Source organism: Apteryx mantelli, chromosome 6 (genome assembly GCF_036417845.1).
Source record: "Apteryx mantelli isolate bAptMan1 chromosome 6, bAptMan1.hap1, whole genome shotgun sequence".
Classification (NCBI taxonomy): Eukaryota; Metazoa; Chordata; class Aves; order Apterygiformes; family Apterygidae; genus Apteryx; species Apteryx mantelli.
This window is the reverse complement of record NC_089983.1, coordinates 37,797,871-37,816,520: the sequence shown is the minus strand read 5'-3', so window position 1 is coordinate 37,816,520 and position 18,650 is coordinate 37,797,871. Positions and strand designations below refer to the sequence as shown.

Here is an 18,650-nt window from a genome sequence, read left to right as displayed (position 1 = left end):
AAAGCTCATCAGCTGCTCTGGCAAGATGGGAATGGTACATAAGGGCTGTGAGGCAGTATAGGCATGCGCCAACTGCAGTAGAGTTGCTAGATGACGGGAAAGACATGCCAATTCAGGTCAGCTATAATACATCAGTACAGTTTCATCTGAGGTGCTCTGACAGGTGAAGATGGTGTTTCCACCCCAAGTGATGAGCAGTGGTGTTGGGGATATGCTGGCATAGGCTTTCCACCACCCCTTCCACCTCCTGTGCCCACAGCTGACATGTCTTTGCTGTTAGATGTGCCATTAGATGTCTCTATGTGCTCCTGCATAGCCCTCAGTAAACAAAGGGGAACATATTAGTACTCAGTGGTAGAGAAATCCATTCATGACAGCATTATTAGCTTTACTAAACCCTTGCTAAGAAAAGCAGTCCCTTTTTACATGACCTTCAGCTATGTCAAGGCCACATGAGATCCAGCCACACTGGTCCTTTAAGATGCAGATGGCCACTTGAGAGGTATGTATTCAATTGACTTCGATAAGTCTCTGAGTGCTCAGCAACTTGCAAGAGATTTGTTTAGAGGAAAAATCATTCTCAGAAGCAAGGTGTACATGGCACTTTTTTTCCATCTCTCATTCTGTTTTACATCAAACAATAAATCACTAAATAGACTCAATATGGAATGCCTTAGCATTGTATTCATCTAGAAATAATTTTCTGCTGTACAGACTCAGATTAATATTAATTTTCTCTAAGATAAAGACACCTAGAAATAATCTGAGGCAATAAACCCAGTTTTCAGCATTCCTGACACTTCCCATTGTTAACAAACAGACGATCTAATAATGGTAAAGTCAGAGGAATAATTTCTCTCTTATACTAGATCTGATTGACTAGACATGACAGATGGTGTTTTTATTACTTTCTGTCTTTATGCCATTCTAAAAGAGGCCTCATCTTGTTCAGCCCAGTCTGTGTTTTGAGTCTTAACCTCTCAGATAAGCAAACCCCGTTTCATCAGGTTAATGGATCCTTACTTGATTCAGGAAGGCAATTTTCCTTAAAGTTATTCTAATCAAGTACTCAGAGCCCAAATTGTGCTGGATGATTGACTGCCAGAAACAGTTAAATCTTTCAAGTAAAGACCAGATTTATTTTCAAAGAGGGAAAACAAGTTATTATTATTATAGAACCAATTCTATTCTGTATTCAGTGACTTCTCAAATACCAGCTTTTACTGCAGTCACAGAATTAAAGATAAAAGTAAAGTTAATATAATCTCCCTCTCAGTAGCTTTATTAAATAACAGCCAGGAAAGGAAAATTAGAGAGAGAGATGGCCTGCTGTCTACTTATACCCCCTCAATTAACTGCCCCTAAGGTAACAGCATCTGACCCTAATCAGCACTGACCCCCTCCACAGACAGACTCACTCCAGCCTCTCTTCCTGCATCAGCCTCCAAATTGAGGGCTGTCTGCCCAAGTGACTTAGCCAACAGGCTAGGGGGAAAAAAAATGTCAGAGGGCAGCCTACCCTCTAAAAGAAAAGCTCCAAAGAAAAAACAGTGCCTCCAGGATGCTCCCTACAAGTCCCATCTCTCAGTGTGGCATCTGGCTCCATGGATGCTGTTGGGTGCTAGAGTTGCCCAGGGGGGCAGTGGCAGACCCTATAGAGATGGATATTGTAGTGCCCTGCTCCTTGGCTTTGGGTTGACTTGTCACTGCAGGAAGAAACCCTGGCAGGCTTGAGGTTGTCCAGATCACTTGAAGGAGCAGATAGGAAGACCAACCTAAGGTTTATGAGGTGCTCTCCTATTGTCTCCCTACCTACTGCAAGACTGGTCCAGGAATCCAGACCATGTAATAGGGACAGTGCCAAGGAGAAAGAGCAACCAGCCCAAGGTCCTGCAGGCAGGCACAGAACACAAACTGGATCCAGAACTCCTAAATAATCATTTAGTCAATGCTTTTCCCTTTCAACACACATATTACCTTTTCACACAGCCTCACAAACAGCTTCAGTCACCCTGACTCCCCGTCAGACATATCCACTAGTGGATTTTCACCTCCAGAAAATCTGACCCCCCAGGACCCTCAGTCAGAAAGGTAGAAGCTTTCAGGCTGAGCAAGATGGGCCACTTGACACAAAAAACTTTTCTTTGCCATTTTCTGAGCAGCTGAGCTGTTGTCCAAACAGCTCTGTTGAAGTTATTGATGTCTCAGAAGAAATGATCATTCTCAATGATTTTTATCTACCAGCACCAGATTTTTAGGGTTTAGTCAGGCAGAGTATTACACTGTAATTTCAAGGCAGGCATCTTTAAAACGGTGATTATTCTGCAGGAACGATAAAAGTGCTGGGGAATACATTAACTGTTTCATTCCTCAGAAGGGCTATGAGGCAGGGAGAGGCTGTCAGGATGTGAAACGGCAACCTACAAACCCCCATTCCTCCCACCTTTCTGATACAAATCAGTCCCTCAAATGTGCTCTGCTTGTGCTCATAAGCACAAAAGTTAACCTAGACCTCAGGATTTTCTGTCTGCCAAAAGCTCACAGCACTTGCACTCAAGTCCTGTATACATCCAGGGCAGCAGCAAATGCAGCCAGGAGGGCAGCAAGGGTCACAGGAACCAGCAAGAGAGAGCAAGTCTTACTCATTTCGCAATCACACTGCAACAGCACTCTTGTACTACCCACAAACCTCAGAAACAACTGCTAGCTCCTACTGTAGAGAGTCAGGGCTTCACCCCTGACAAGCATAGAGCAAATCCAAAACCCACAATAACACTACACCAATAACAACTGCTGGGACATGCTGCCTTTTAAATTGCATTTAAACCATCGCCACCCAAGTACAGCTCAGCTGGGTCCACAGCTGCATCTCATTAAACAATTATTCTATTACTTGGTGAAGACCCAAACCTCTTTAACACAGATTCTTCCTCATCTCAAATTGAGTTGAGTTTCCATACCTGGATTTGTTACCCTGTAGCTGTGCAGATATTTTGCCTTGTGTTTTTGAAATGTTCATGAAATACTGAGGGGTATGAAAGGTTTTACCAATGTTTTGAAGCAGGGGCTGCAACAAACTTTCTGCTTAGCTTAGATTGAGGCTGGAATTTGGATGTGCAGGAGGAATCTGGGCACAGAGGGGTATTTCAAGGCGAAGTAGGGGTCAATGTCATAAGATTTCCACCATTATGATCAATGGAAATCTCACAAGATCAGCCGTTCTTACCATTTGGGGAGTTCCTTTTGAGACAAAAGGTCCTGACAGAATTTGCTGTTTTAAGGCTTCTGGCTTCCTCTGAATTGGAAAGGGAACATGAACTGTTCTAGGTTTGGATGTCAAATGAAAAGGGTGTGTTTGAATCAGAGACCCCAGATTCCAAACCAAAGTCAGACAGGATGGCTGGGCTCAGGCTCAAAGATTAAAAGTTCCCCAAGCTCTCTCAAATGTCTCCACTTCAGGTCCTTTTGTGTAGCCTGTCACACTTGAAACCCCAAGCACACTCCAGGAGAGGCAGCCTTTTAAAATACTACCCTCCCCAAATAACATTGCCGGTTTGATTACAGACGTCTTGGTGTTGAGAGCAAACTCCCCAGGAAATTCTTCAGACAAAGGATTGGTAGAAGGGTATAACTTAAAAAACATGCCACTGGGGACAGTCTCCAGGGACAGCCCTGGAACTGTCCCCACAGTTAAACAATCTCAGGGGAAGTAGGAACCTGTCCCTGTTAATTACTGCTAGGAACAAAGCCATGAGAGCAGCAGGAGGAAAAGCCAAGCTTCATTTTTACCAGGTATCATTTGCTACACCGTCTTTTTTCAATGAGCAGTGTACAGTGAGGTAAATTTGCCTCTGGGCCTGACTTAAGACCCACTGAATTGGGCCTACAGACCACAAACAAGATCCCCCCAAGTCCAGTTTCCAGCGTTTGAGAACAGCTGACACCAGCTGCTTTGGAGAGAACGGCAGAGGCTCTGCAGCTACAGGATAAGCCGCCCCAGTAGGCTACTCATTGCCTTTATTGAGTGTTAGGTCAGGCCCCATGCACACAAGTGTCTATGATCAATGAACCCAGGATTCACTAGTTCTGCCCAAGGGCTTCTTCACAGTTAATCCAAACCAACTTGATTCATGAAACTGGCTGGAAATCTCATCAAAACAGGCTTTGCAGAGAGATTTCTGGCACTTTTGCTTCCAGCACTGGCTGCAAAGAGAGAAAAAAGAGACTCCAACCTCCTCTGAGTTATTTTCTCAGATCTGGAGATGGCTGATTAATTCACGATAAATAATAGTAGCTTGCTCATTTTCTGCCTTTTGCCTTTTTACCCTATGAACATAACTTGTTTTTTTCTTAGGTTTATTTGTTTTTCAAAACTATTTGTCAAGTAGCTTCTGCAAACAACTTCAGGTAGTTTGACAGCATTAGCAATCTGAATAAAAGCAGGCATGATGGGACACCTAGGTTACATGGTACAGTTCTGAGCATTTAATTTGGATGAGAACACATCTTAGAAACAGGTTCACAGAGCAGATTTGCAAAACTTTGAATTTGAAGCTCTCTTTCATGGATACTTTGGAATATTGACTCAAAGCAGCCCACTCCCACAAACATTCCTTGCCCAAAGTCTGCCTGCTCAAGCACTCCCAGCCAGGGAATGCGGAAAGAACAGAAATACAATCAAAGAACATTACTTACGGAAATATTTGCAGCAAGCCTCAAAGAAATGTGTCAGAGGAGTGTCCCCAGATGGAGGGATTTCCATGAAGACAGCAGCGAAGCTGGCCAAGACAAAAAAATGGGCAATATGAACTGTTTAAACTTCAGGATGTGTCTGATGTAAATTTAGGGAATGAATATAAGGTTGTTTCTTCTTGCACCCACAGCAGCACTCATACACCATGCTGACGTGCACAGCACAAATGGCAAGGCAGGCTGCTGGCCCCATAGTAACGTTGTTTTGTTTGTCTCCCTGAAGCCTGTCAGTTAATCTTCATCTGTGGGTTTGGCCACAGAAATGTACTGGCAAATCTCCCCAGTCTGATTTCTGTGTACAACTTTATAGCTTCTCGAGGACTCATTAACTCTTTAGTTCATCATTCATTTTTTTCAAGAGGTCTTTCATATTTTGTGTACTCCTCAGTGCCTGAATAAGTGTAGAGTTATTGGTGGGGTCTCTTTCTGAATTGCACATGCTCCAGAGAAGGGCTCCTGAAGAGATGGGTGGTCCTGCAGAAACAGTAGACAGCTAAGGCAAGAATCACGCTGAAGCTAGACTGGCCAGAGCTGTTCTCTCCGAGCCTTACACTTCTCCCTTTTTTCACAGTTGCTGGCCAAATCTTGCATTCCTTGTTGGGGAATGGAAAGCCAACCAAAGGTCACATCGAGCCAACTTACCAAAGGTGCTCAGCAATCAGAATTGGTGCCATATGTTTTCAAGATCTCAGATTCAGCTTAACTCCTAAAATAAGACCTGGGTTTTGGGGAATGGCAAACAGGAGGAAAGAAATTTGCTGTAAAAATTACTCAGCTCCTCTGAAAAGCTGGTCACCCCAGAAGTACTGAACACTTCTCTGGCAGACCTACTTTCTACAGTTTGTCACTGAAGTGCAATTTTTGTTGAAGCAGGAGCAAGCCAGGCAGGTAGATTTGTATTCCCAAGGCAAAATAACCTGGGCTCTTTAATTCCCCAAGAGAGAAAAGAGGATTTCACTTTCCCCAGCCTTGGCTGCATAATCCACTGTAAAATTGAAATTTGTTGCTCCCAAGGGAGTTGGTACACTGCAGAAGGACAGAGCCTGATACAGCGGGCTAGCAGGCCCTCCACCCAGGTATCCCCATGCCCTCATCCTCATGTACCTGAATACTTTGAGGACCTCTCAAAGGCACCAGCAGCTCTCTCCAGTATTCAGGCATGGGGCTTCAGAGAATACAATTATTTCAGCCCCAGTGCTCTGGTTGCTAGACCACCTGTGGCACATTATTTTCTAAATAAGGCTGATTGATGAGCAATGTACTGACTGTTTTAGAGGAGATAAACAAGATATTCAAGATATTTGTGAGAGAATAATTCAGAGGACATGATCAGATGCCACTGGGTGCCTTGAGATTAAGAAGCTGATTCTCCTCTCACCTATTCTGGTGAAAAGCAGGAGGAGCTGCTTTGTCAGTGGAGTTAAACCTGTAGGAAACTGGTGTGATGGGAAGAATCTCCTCCTTGGGTGCTGGCAGGACTGCACTGGAGTGAGGACATCTGGCTCCCCGACCTCAGTCCCCTGGCTGCCCAGGGAACCCCTGACTCATTTCCACTGTAAGGACCCTGCAATCCCTTGGGGTCTGGGGGCAACCAGCAACGAAGCCACATACATTGAGTCACAGATATGGAGTCCTCCTTAGAGAGAGTAAAGAAAGAAAATGAGGTGCATAAGGATGGGTCACCAAAAAGAGGAAGAAAGAGAAGCAATATGACATGAGGGACACTCAATTCAACATAAAAATCATAGATAAAAATATAAAAAGTTATATCAAATATTCATTCTGCCTCACAGTCCATACACAGGAAGAAATCTTTAAAGGCAAACATGCCCCAAGCAAACATCACCTGGGAAATACTGAAGCAGTCCTTCTGCCCAGTCCCTCCAAGACATTTACATGTCAGGTCAATGAAAACAGGGCTGGACAATACTTCAGTTTATAAAAAGGCCACAGCTATTTTCAGCCAACTACACTTGGTATGCAGAGCAGCCCCAGCTCATCACATCTGTGTGCCCCTAATGCTCAGTCCCTGCTGGATTTCAGAACAGCTACTTTGACCTGAGTCAATAAAAAATAAATAAATCTATATTTTTAAAGAGGGCTGTGTTGGAAACTTGCAGTGTGCAAGTCCAGAATAAACAGGAGACTGTAGAAAAGTTGGGTTTAGTGGTTGCCACACAAAAATAAACCCTGAGGAAGAATCACACAGAGGAAGCAAGGAGGAAAGAAATCCACATAACTGAGACCGAAGAGAGAAGACCTTGCCGGGACACTGCAATGGGAATGAGGGCAAGAGGGTCTGGCTACAAGCTTGCACAGTGAGTGTGAGGCCAAGGACCAGTCAAACAGGACCAGAGGGGCTGGGAGCAGGCAGGCAAGGAGAAAGGGGTAGTACTGCAGCCTGATGCGGCCTCTCGACTAGGCTGGAGGCAGCACCACTGCCAGAGGCCCTCGTGGTGTGCCCCAATCCTACCCACCACCAGGGGAAAAAGCAGGAAAGGGAACTGAAAGCCCTGTAGCTTCTCCAAGAGTCTGGAAAACACGTTGCTCATCAAGCCCAGGGCAGGATCCGTGACTCTTACAAAGAGGCAGTATAAAACGGACATGAATCCAGACTGTCTTCCGCCAAAAGACTGCAGCAGGCCAGGAAGGAGAGAGAAAGCAAGACAAGGGGGATTTCAAATAAACCAGACAAAAAAGTGCACTCTATGTTTATGAGCAAGTCAACAAACCCTGACATATCCCTCACTACAGGCAAATGCAGGGAGGTGCCTCTGAGTCTGGTCCATCCCTGTTGGCCACCACCACCACACTGAGGTCAGAAAGTGTTAGCAGCAAGGAAGCACCCTTAAACAGCGAGGAACCAGTGCTCTTCCTGCATGACACCCTGTCTGGGGCCATCAGCTCTCCTCTGCCTCTTCCCAGGCCAAACCTTCCAACCGCCCCGCACCAGAAGTTTCCTATCCCAACTGCTGAGGCAGCAAGGATGAGACAACTGCTCTTCCAGGGCCCGAGAGAAAGGAACTGCTCTTGGCCTGGCTGCCTGAGGGAGAAAGCACCATGATAAAACATTTATAATCAGGAGAAGGTCCTATGTGTTACTCCCCAGCAGGCTCAGAGCTGAGACACCTTTGGCATTAGCCTGACAGACAAGGACAGTGTGTGACATCTCGGGCAAGGAGGAGTGAGTGAGTCAATCTGAGATTTAGTGGCTGCAGCAGCCCTGACAGCCTGGGCCTCTGGGGGCTGGTGGCTCCACGCGGAGCAGGTACTGAGGGAAGCAACAGCGATTCTGGGGGAAGGGAACTTGCAACACAGGCACAAACACCTTCCTTACGCCCCTTACTTCAACAGGGTGGAGGATGGATCATTACTTATAAAAACAGAATATTTTGGGTTCAAAATGATCTGAGGGAGTCAATGGCTGCTGGAGCAAACAGCCTATTCCATGAGAATTTAGCAGGGGAATAATTTAATGGAGCTCAGATAAAAGGCAGTCACCCGGAACTCAGATTTAGAAGAAATTGCTTTTTCCTGAATTATTGGTTTGGAGGTTAAATAAGGAATATTCATCTGGTGCACTTTTTTTGCATGCCTTCCCTGATCAGTGCACTAATGAACTCCAGACTGTCTGGGGAAATGCTTTCAGTCCCTCCCCCCTACTTGCCAGGGAACAAGTTCTTTATTAAAAACTAATGATTGTTTTTCTTTTTCAAGATAAGCATGTGGATTTGGGGGCAAATTCAACCCTGGAATAAACAGGAGCAATTCCCTTTGCACTGATTAGGAGTTTATCCTTCTCAAAAATCCCAAAGGCCTTTTAAATTGACTCTCGTGATTAAAGATGGGTTTAGCTTTAATTGAGTAATTGGTGGGGTTCATTATCATTGGTTATGGCAGAGATTTCCTCTGCTCTGTTTCAGCCAGAAGGGGGTGCTTCCTTTACACCTCAGTTCATCCCTGCTCCAGTTGAACTGTTCAAATGATTACAATCATCATATATCAAAATATACATTAATATATACGCAGCCAGGCATTTTAATACACACAGCTTCAGAAAAGCAGATAGAGTAACTCTGAGGTGTGGAGACAGCCCCACGTCTGTGTCCATCAGTCACCACGTGAAGGAGCTAAGATGCGTGAGGCAGGAAACCTCTTCTCGGTCTGTGTTTGTACAGCCCCTTGCACTAGGCAATCCCAATCTCTACACGCTGCTGCAATACAAGAAACTACTATGGTTATTGCTGAGCTTGCACATAGGGAGGAGTGACTTCTCTTACACCAGAACAGTAGGGGACCTGGTGAAAAGCCTGCGGAAAGATCTGTGTCCCAGTTCATCCTCTGCTGACCTTGGAAGAGGCATCATCCTGAACAGCGGCACACCAGGCTGAAGTTGTGGCCTGGTGTTCAGGGCCGCAGAAAACAAGGAGGAGGCTCTAGGACCAGATCCACAGCTGTAACAGCAAAACTGCACCAATTTCACTGGGCTGCTGTTGAAGAGAAAGCTTCTGTGTTCAAGGGATACTAGGGATGCACAGCAGAGCTACAGCACAGTGTATTTAAAAAATCATACATTCTGCAAGGAGTGTATAGATTTACGCTGGTGCTAAGCTGTTAGATGGCTCTTACCCTTGCACCTGACAGTATTAGTCAAGTAGCTACAAGACCCCGTATGAGGGGACTCTTGGTTGATGGTAAATCTCAAGTACATACATTTTCTTAAAGCTCTTTAGAGGGATTTGGAATCAATTGTCAGTGAATGAGTACTTAAAGTCTTTGCTTGCAGTTAGGACAGTAAAACACATAGATGCACATCTCTGTTTGATGTCTCACTATCAAATAATTTATAGGTGCTTTATGAGACCTCTTATTGTGATTTCCTGGTGCAGACCAAAGACAGAATTACCAGCCTTTAAAATTGAGCTAAAAGCCACGAAAAACTGGTTCTGGGGTTAATTTTAAGTCCAATGGTGACCTCTTTGCCTTCACTTAGCATTCTAGAGATAAACTCCCTGACTTCACAGCTCTGCAAAAGGTCTTTCTAATTGAATCAAGAAGATTTAGATTATACCAACTGATTTTTTTTTTTAAGCAGAAAGTAGGGATACGCTTAGACCAGTGAAAAATGTGGGCTTGTGGGGGAAGGGAATTTGAGAAGAGCATCTCTATGTAAAAAGAAGAAAGAAATTTCAAAATTATTGAAAAATGCCATTTCAAAGATTTTAGTTGAGTTACAGTTAAAAAAAATCTCCAAGCATACATATTAAAAGGTTAAAATTGAAATAAAACATTTCAAAAACAAAATAAAAACATTTTGCCTTTCTGCTTCAGGATAGGAAAATTTTAAAAATCCCAGATATTCTGGTTGGGTGGAAATGTGCACTTGTGAGCCTCAAAGACCATTACACTTCCAGATCTTCTAAAGCCAGAGACTCTTTTGGATCCCTCAGCTATGCAGCTGAGTCCCACCTGGCTGCCACAGCAAACACCTCCTCAGAGGAAGCACCCACCATGGAAACTGAAGCCAAGGGGAGCCAAAAAACTGTCTGTGTGACCAGTATCAGGATTTGGTTAGACACTGGATCCAGATGGTTTAAAATGGCGAAGGAGCCTCACTCGTTCTAGCTCAAAGCCAAAAGGCAACCCTGCAAATGCAGAGCCATTGCTCGCAGTAACCAAATCCCTCTCTGCCCCTCGCTTTTTACAACAGACCCAGCAGTGGGTCAGCCCCATTCCTGCACAGTGGATGAATCCAGCCAAGCCAGTGAAAGCTGTGGCTGTTTTGTAAAGCTGTGGCAGATGCATTCAGTGGTTGTCTAAGGCAGTTGGTGCTGATGTGCAAGCCAGCAAAGGGCAGTAGGTCTTTCTAAACCCCAGGATGGCCAAATATGGCTTAGGTAGCACGGTGAGCAGCTCGCCTCCTTCACCAGAGGCTGGACAGATGGCCAGGAGAGGAGCGAGTCTGCACCACCTACCAGCTTGCTTTAGGACAAGTCATAAAGTGCTTTTTCAGGCAAAAGAGCCATTGAAGGCAACAGGCTTTCTGCCTACTTACAGGCTAAGGAAAGAGCTTTGAGACCACAGGCTCGGACAGCACAGCTGTATCTGACCAGTGAAAGCAGGCCACCCACATGATCCCTCCTGCTCTGCTGTGGTTTTGGCCCATGCAATGACCCAAGGCAAGCCAGAAATGGGAAGGCAAGGGAAAGCCAAAACCAAGACAAAGGGTTGGCTTACACAGAGCACCAGAGCTGACTGCCTGCCCCAAAGAAGGAGAGGATAGGAAAGGTCACTGCTAGCACTGGGATGGTCCTGAAATAAATTTTCTTTGGCATCAGGGCACACAACAAAAACTCACTTTATTGAACCTTCTGCCTCCAATATGCACATGGAGAATGCTTATCCTCAGAGGCACGCCGGTACCATGGTGATGGGCCCACTATTGGTTGACACATGGGCTTGTCTCTCTGTTTTTCAACATGTGGAGAGCCATTAATAGACTCTCCTTCCCTGTTCTTTTCCCTTACCAACATCTGTGGAAGTCTCAATGCCCAATCTAGTCCTGACATATAAAGGTAAGCAGCACTGGACTTCCCCTCTGGTATCAAAATACATCTGCACGGCCATTCAGCAGCTCTCCAGCAACCTGCCTGAAAGGAGCTACTGCATCCATTGGAGTCCCCAAGGAAAAAGCAAGCAGGTATCAAAGCCAGACGTTTGCCAGTGTCCGCAAAGAAATAGTGTTAAGAGTACCTGGAGATATGGCTCTCTAGGACAGAGCAAGCCAGGCTGGTGTACCCATCCTAACGTTGCTAAGCGAACCAAAGCAACTAAGTGACTTAAGAAGGTCCAGCCTCCTCCTGCCCAGGGAAATAGCTTATCCTGCAAACTGGAGCAGGCCTGGGAAATGCAGTTGTGGCTCAGTCCATGCCTGTTGGCCATGAAGGAGGCTGTTTCTACCTAGGATCTGACCTTGCACTGCTAAGAGCTGCTTTAATGAGGAATTTTCCAGACTGGCAAACATACAAGAAAGAATGACTTGACACTCACGTTGTCAGTGAGGTGATCACATGGCCATCTCTTGATACGCTGGCACAACCCTTCATGCAAGGAGCAGTCATCCTAAGCTTATTCTCATCTTGCCACCTTGAAAAAAAAAAAGAAAGGACTAGAGATGGACAGGCTAAGTATAATGTAATGGATCTCACTGCCTTCAGTTAGACTGCACTAAGTCTGCCACCACCTTCTCTCTCTACTTGCTTCAAAATTGCAGTGACAGCACATTGCAACCAACTTTCAGGAGAGTTAACAAAACAGCAGTCAGACTGAGCGGAGAGTCCAAAAGATTACGAAAGGGAAAACACAGGACAGTGACTCCTCTTAGAGACAGTTCAGCCTCAGGACGTCAGCTCCAAGCATCACCAGTCACGTAGCCATGCACGGAGGCCAGCTGGCCACCCATCAGGCATGAGCAACACATTGCATGTAGTATTCAAACTGATTCACAGGTGGCCTTGCTGGGGAAGAGGGTTGCAAAGGACTACACAGCCACTGAAGGAGCAGAAAAGATAATAATTAATATTTTTTCCAGATGTTCAGCTGAAGAGTTTCTCCTTGAAACTAACACGAATTGCACTCCTGACATGAGTAAAGTGGCAATACCCAAATCAACGGCAAGGACAAATCCAAACCGGAGTTTCCAGACAGAGGCAGGCAAAGCATCCTGTGACAAGCCTGGGCTCCCTGGGGCTGGGGCTGGAAAACGGGGAAAACAAAAACTCCACCTTTGGAAGCAACGCAAGTGTGAGCTGCTACCATGTTGTTATTTTAAAGCAACACTGTCAAGAGGAAGGGAAAATAAAACTGGCTGCCCTCCGTTATTGGTCCTGCCTCAGTGCATCAAACCCAGAGCTTTCCAGAGTTGCTCCTCTCTCCCCACAGTGTGTGCTTGTCACTGTTTGTATCACACAAAGGTACGAAGCCACTTCCCTGGTGTCCCTTGCTTCTCCTACATCACAACACTGCTGAGGGTGACCTGGGATTGAGGTATGGGGACAAGGCAGGCTGCAGGAGCTCAGGAGCTGGGCAAGTCCTCCATCCTCACGCAAGACAATTCCTCTCCCAGACACCATTTTCTCAGCGTACCCAGCAGTGCCTCATACCACAGAATTTTTTCCCCATCATTCTCCCTCTCCCCTCCCAAATTCCCCAACATACATCCATACAGAAAACACCCTCCCACCCTTCAAATACCACCCCAGTCAAACCTTGCTTTTTAAATTGCCTGACAACCAGCCCCAGCATAGCAGGGCTGCCCTGCTATTTGCAGAACTCTGCACTCTAATCCATTGACATTTTATACATTGTATGGGACTGTCTATTTCCTGTCACTATAGCCCATTTTAAGTAATTTTCTAGAAGTTCAGTTCATTCTTCCGCTTGCCTAAGGATATATAAAAATTTACACCTATTGTAAAAGCATGAATAAAAGCTGATTGCAGAAAGTAAAGACAATAATGTGCCCATAATACTAACTAGCTCACTTGCAATGCATTTCTGTTTAAAGGAAGATTTGTCTGATCATCAACAGGGTGTTGATTTAGATTGCTGCTAAAATCACCACTGTAAAAGTAAACCCACTCTTATTGCATTAGTACAGAGAACAGTTACGTACAGTCTGGACTTTTATGCCTGTTGCCAGTAGCGATCAATCTATTAATTATTAAGTTAAAGAAGTTCTGTGACAGGAGATGACTTATTTAGTGCACCTGGATATCTTTTTGAAGAGGTTAAAATTTACAAAATAAAAATTAACAAAAACTTTTAGAAACAGAAACCAGCAAAGTTGGCAGCAGAACCAGGTAGAGAATTCAGGCTGTTCTCAGAAAGCTGTTTCTGGCTGTTTGAGAAAGAAAAGTGAGGGTAGCCTTGCAGGACTTAAAAGATTCACTTTAAGTTTCCAGCTCTCTACAGACTTCTGTGACTGGAGCTAGTCTTTTTGGCTTGGGGACTGTTTTTAGTATCGATCTAGCACAATATGGCCAAATATAACAGAGAGAGAAAGAATTACATTCCCTGCTAAGATGCAGTCACCCTCAGTGGTAGCAATATCCATTTCGACTACTCTTTAAACAGCTCTCTGGTGACCTAATATTTGAGATGCAGGGCAGAAATTTTCCTCGGTAGTCCTGTCCCCCTCCTCACGCTCATGTATTTCTAACCTCACTTCTGTAATGGGTCATCACTAACAGCAAGAAAATAGCTCCTGTGTGGATGCAGAGGAAGAATTTTGTGCCTGTCCTGCATGAGGTTTGTGGTGTAGACACTACCCCAAAGAAACAAAACAGGAAGGAAACATTTTATGTGATGAAGCGATCAGCTGCTTGGATCTGCCAGTGTCCAAGCATCATCACTGTCTGATACGCAGAAAACATTAAAACTGGAAATGCATCTAGAGACATTCTTCCTTTGGGTTCACCTTGGTCAGTATTGATTCACCCCTTGCTCAGTGCTCAAACCGCTCATTAAGGACAGCAAGATCTGCTCAGTTCTGCCATTAGCAAACACTGTGACTTTGGCACTGTTTTTCTCCTGCTCAGCTCAGATGAGAGTGGCCCAGATAGTGACTTTTCAGCCCCACACAACTCACAAGCAGCTCGGCTGCAGCTCCACTCCAGGGCTATACCATGTCATCGAAAGAGCTGTGTTGGCAGAGGGGCTCCAGGGCAGCCTGAGTCCCCGGCTGTGGGACAAGGTGAGTCACCAGGGCTGTGCATGCTGCCCAGCAAGGTCATGTGGGACTCCACTTGTTTCCAGCCTGGCCCAGCTGTTGACCTCTCTGGCCTGGGAAGAGCTCCTGCCCCCTTCCACCTCCAGATGTGCCTTCAGGGCTACTGCTGGACAGAGAGCAGATATGAAGCTCAGAGGTCTGGGAGATCAGCCACCCCACTGCTATTTCTTCAACAGGTAAGAAAATACCATCTGGAATCACTTTTATGAGTCATTTACATAAAACACATTTACAGATGAAAAGCACATTTATCTGAAGAGCATTTCATCAGTCAGAAGTCACTTGAATGCACTGATGGGAAGAGCTTTGGAGAACACTCAGGATCCAGTTCTTTTAAGTACAGTTTCTTTATGAGATTTGCATAGACTGGTTTCTAATCAGGCAATGTAGCTGTTTAGGAGCATTGGTCTGCCTGACCGATAACTCTGCTGGTGCAGGCTGGATAGGAAAGCCACGTGCTTGGAATGTGAAATGCAGGGACTGGCCTTCAGACTGCCGTTAAGGAGCAATTAGATCTGTTCTGAGAAATACACCTTGGCTAGAACATTCAAAAAAAAAAGCAGAGACCACGCGGATTTAATGAGAGATCAGAGAGACTTCTAAGATAGCTCCTCTACCAAAATAACAGAACCACCAGCCGACAGAGTATATGAAAGACAGAAAATCCTGTAATTCAAGCTATTTCAGTGCATGGGAGAAGGCGTACAAAAGGAAAATGAGGTTGTTAAAGTATCAAAGCGGTACCTTATTTCAATTCTCAGCTCTCTCTCATCTTCCTTTCATGATCTTGGGCAAATTACTTGACCTCCAATAGCTTAGGTTCCTCAGCTGTGAAATGGGGATGCTGCCTTGATGATCTCAGCTTTTAAGCTACTCAAGCAAGCATCTCTCTTTGTGTGGGTTTGTGCAGCACCTAACACATGCTCTCTATGGCTCTTTTGGGGGAGGGGACTCCATCCTTTATGTGCCATTGTAAATACCATTAATTAATAATCACCAGAAATATTTCACTGCATCTCTGCTTAAAGAGGGCTGTTCTCACTCCCAGGCCACAGAAATGAGCAGGATGGACTGAATTCCTTGTGCCTTCATCAAAAGACTCCAGATGGGACATTGGCTCTCTGGGTATTAAAGTACCTTCAGAGGCACTTGTCTGTGGAGTCCTCAGCCCAAACAAAAGAGCAAAGACCCTCCAGGTCTTTTGGGACTAAAAGCAAAAGAAATCTTCCTTTCAATTGAGGAAATCTTTAGAGAGGGACTTCAGACCTCTAGTGATAAAGGAAATAAAAAATATTTGCACTGATAGCTCCAGTTAGAAGCAAAGAGGCACAAAGGGCTTTGAAAAACAACCAGCCTTTCATCTTCAATAGCAAGCTAAACAGCTCTGCACCAGCTGCTCTGTAAACAGCATAGCAAGGGAAAGCAAATCATTGGCACCAAATGCATTAAACATGGCAGTGTCTTCAGATGACATATTTTGTAAGCTTCCTCCCTACGAGTTATGCTGTTTCCTAAATCTAAGGGATTACCTGCTTTAGAGCAGCAGAGTCATTCTTCCAGCAACCTGGGCAGGTTCATTACCCCTGTTTCTTGCTGATTTTCCAATAAGGCAGGCAGACAGTTTTGTTAAGAGAGCATCAAATGGGATGTCAGGTAACTTGGGTTCATCTCCTGTCTCTGCCTCATGTTTCCTAAGGGACCTTCAGCAAGTCACTTAATCTTTGGGCCAAGTTTTAACCTAGAAGAGGGAAGAAACTATTTTTTTGATCTTAAAGAAGTCACCCCTACAGACCAGTGATTTGTAACCTTTTATCAATTCTGAATCCTTAAGAACTTTTTCAGGTGACCAGGAGACACCGCAGAGCAAACGAAAACCTCCTGATAACAGAGTGACTTTTCTTAGCTCTGGACCCCACAGGAATAGCCCAGGAACAGCTGGAAACATGCGTATCGCAGGTTGAACTCATTCCAAAGTGTAAGCACCTAAGTAAGGTAAACACAAAGTAAGGGCAACTTCAACCTAGATTTGGTGTGGTTTAATTTCATTGAATCATCTCATGTGAACAATAAAATGCTAGAAGCAAGGGGTTAAAAGAAGGCAGTGAAGATCCCCCTATAGTCCTCTGTGCTGTGAAACAGTTAAACATGCCCAGCATCTGTGTGCGTGTATAGAAAGGGATTGATTACATCCTCTGAGCGACTTGGTTCTTGTGATTTATTAACACTGAAGTGACATTTTCTCTGATTTCCAATTTTGCTTCTATTATGAAAGCTATATTAAAAATAAAGAATAAGCAAAGTTGGGAAAACCTGATTGTGGCTCCTTATGCCTGTGGCAAGGCATGACAAACACCCCCATCTTTCTAGTTTCTCCTTGTGCAGAAACCTGTTGGGACTCCAGTCACTTAACTTCCTATTCCAGAGATGTTCATTTTGCTAACAGAAGAAAAAGAAAAACAGACATTTCCAGAGTGCACCAAGGCTTTACAGTAACATAATATGTATAATACCTCTGTAGTGCTTAAAAAACACAACTCTTTAAGGCTCTTTAACAAGCTGCCTGCCTTTGCAGGGAAGCAGAGGAAGAGGGCTCTTGCAGGCTCGTTCCTGGGGTTCGCTCTGCCTGCCGTAACTCAGAATTACAACAAATAGTGAATGAATCCCACTGAACACCTGACATCTCCCACAGAGCCCAGAAAAGCCCCTGTTGTGAAGGTCATAGCCCCTTCTGACCTGGCACGTTGCAGTCCCACAAAAGGCACCGGACACTACTTGGCAGGCAGTGTTTGGGCCTCGCATCTGCCCTTTGCTCTCCGCTAAGGTGTCATTCAAAAAGTTCCTCATTGGCAAATACTAGTCGGTCTGGCCACTTTTGGCTAACTGGCTGGTGCTAGGCCAGATGTTTTCCCCTGCATGAAGTGCAGATAGATGGCTTCTCAGGAGCAGAGCACAGCTGTCTCACTGTGCTAAAAGGCCCTTTAATTTGTTCTCTCCACTTCGACCACTGAAATAGCATATGGGCCTCTGCTCTCTTCTTTAATTTGCTGCAAAGCAAACGCAGGGTTTCAGAAGATAACATTTGGTGATCGCACTTGCAATAACTCTGAACACACATCTAGCTGATATCTGCACACACACTAAACATTCCAGTATTGGGAACATCAATACTACATCCTACACGTCCTCTGGGCTGGATCTCAAGACTCTGGAGAAGGTATCACAAGTGGCTCAAGCCCAGGTACTGTACTGCACAGAGACTATGCTGGCAAAGTCCTTTAGCAACTTAGTGGCTATTAAAAAGCTGGGAGGCAGGGGCAGGCCTTGCTCCCACTCAATACAGCCTCTAAAAATTTATCTTCTTCTCTCAAAGCAAAACCTGATCAAGGAGCAGGTATAACAAGCAGAAGAGCTGACGTCTTCCATACCCTGCTGTAGGGGGGTCGTTATGACTTGATTTGAGGAGCATCCTTTTGCCTGAGGCATGACACCTGCACAGAGGGATCACAGACTGTTTGGTACAGAGCTAAGCTTCAGCACACCCTCAGTGCTGCCTGGGCCTGGTGGGACCCTTCCTATTTTACGGAAAGAGCATGAAGAGGTGTTGTCATTTGGCCAGAGCGAGCCACTAGTTTAATGGCAAAGACAGGTATCCTTCTGCTTTAGTCTTGAAACCAACCTCCTTTCACTTGCTGGGAGAAGCACTTGCTGAGCAGCCCATCCGGTACAGACAGCCACAGTGACACAAACATCCTTCCTTACCTAACTTCCCTCTCTTTGATAGGCCAGTATTGTTATCCCCTTATAAAAAAGGGGAAACTGAGGCACAGAACGAGGAGGCAACTTGTGCAAGGCTGCTCAGGGCATCACAGGCAGCGTCTGGAGGCTGGTCCATGGGCAGTGTCTGTCTGCCACAAGCACCCTCAGAGAGCCAAGCACTGTGGCTGAGAGGATGGCTTTTTGGGTATCAGTGCAAGGTCTGAGGGAGACCAGAGTGACGAGACCCTGAACTGCAGCAGGGTTAAGGACCCACTGCCAGAGTCAGGCTTTTTCAGGGATGGTCAGGAGGTAGGTTAGCGAGTAGCTGCTCTTCCATCACATCAGTAGCTCC

General features: G+C 45.2%; 1 protein-coding gene across 1 annotated transcript in view; it reads right to left on the bottom strand.

The window, feature by feature from the left end:
* SLC15A2 (solute carrier family 15 member 2) overlaps positions 1 to 4,865 on the bottom strand; it is a 59,547-nt gene extending 54,682 nt beyond the window's left edge. The window contains exon 1 of the mRNA XM_067299294.1: positions 4,696 to 4,865. Within this exon, the coding sequence (XP_067155395.1) occupies positions 4,696 to 4,762 (67 nt within the window). The 5' untranslated portion in view covers positions 4,763 to 4,865. The remainder of the gene's footprint in view (positions 1 to 4,695) is intronic.
* Positions 4,866 to 18,650: the final 13,785 nt, after the last annotated feature.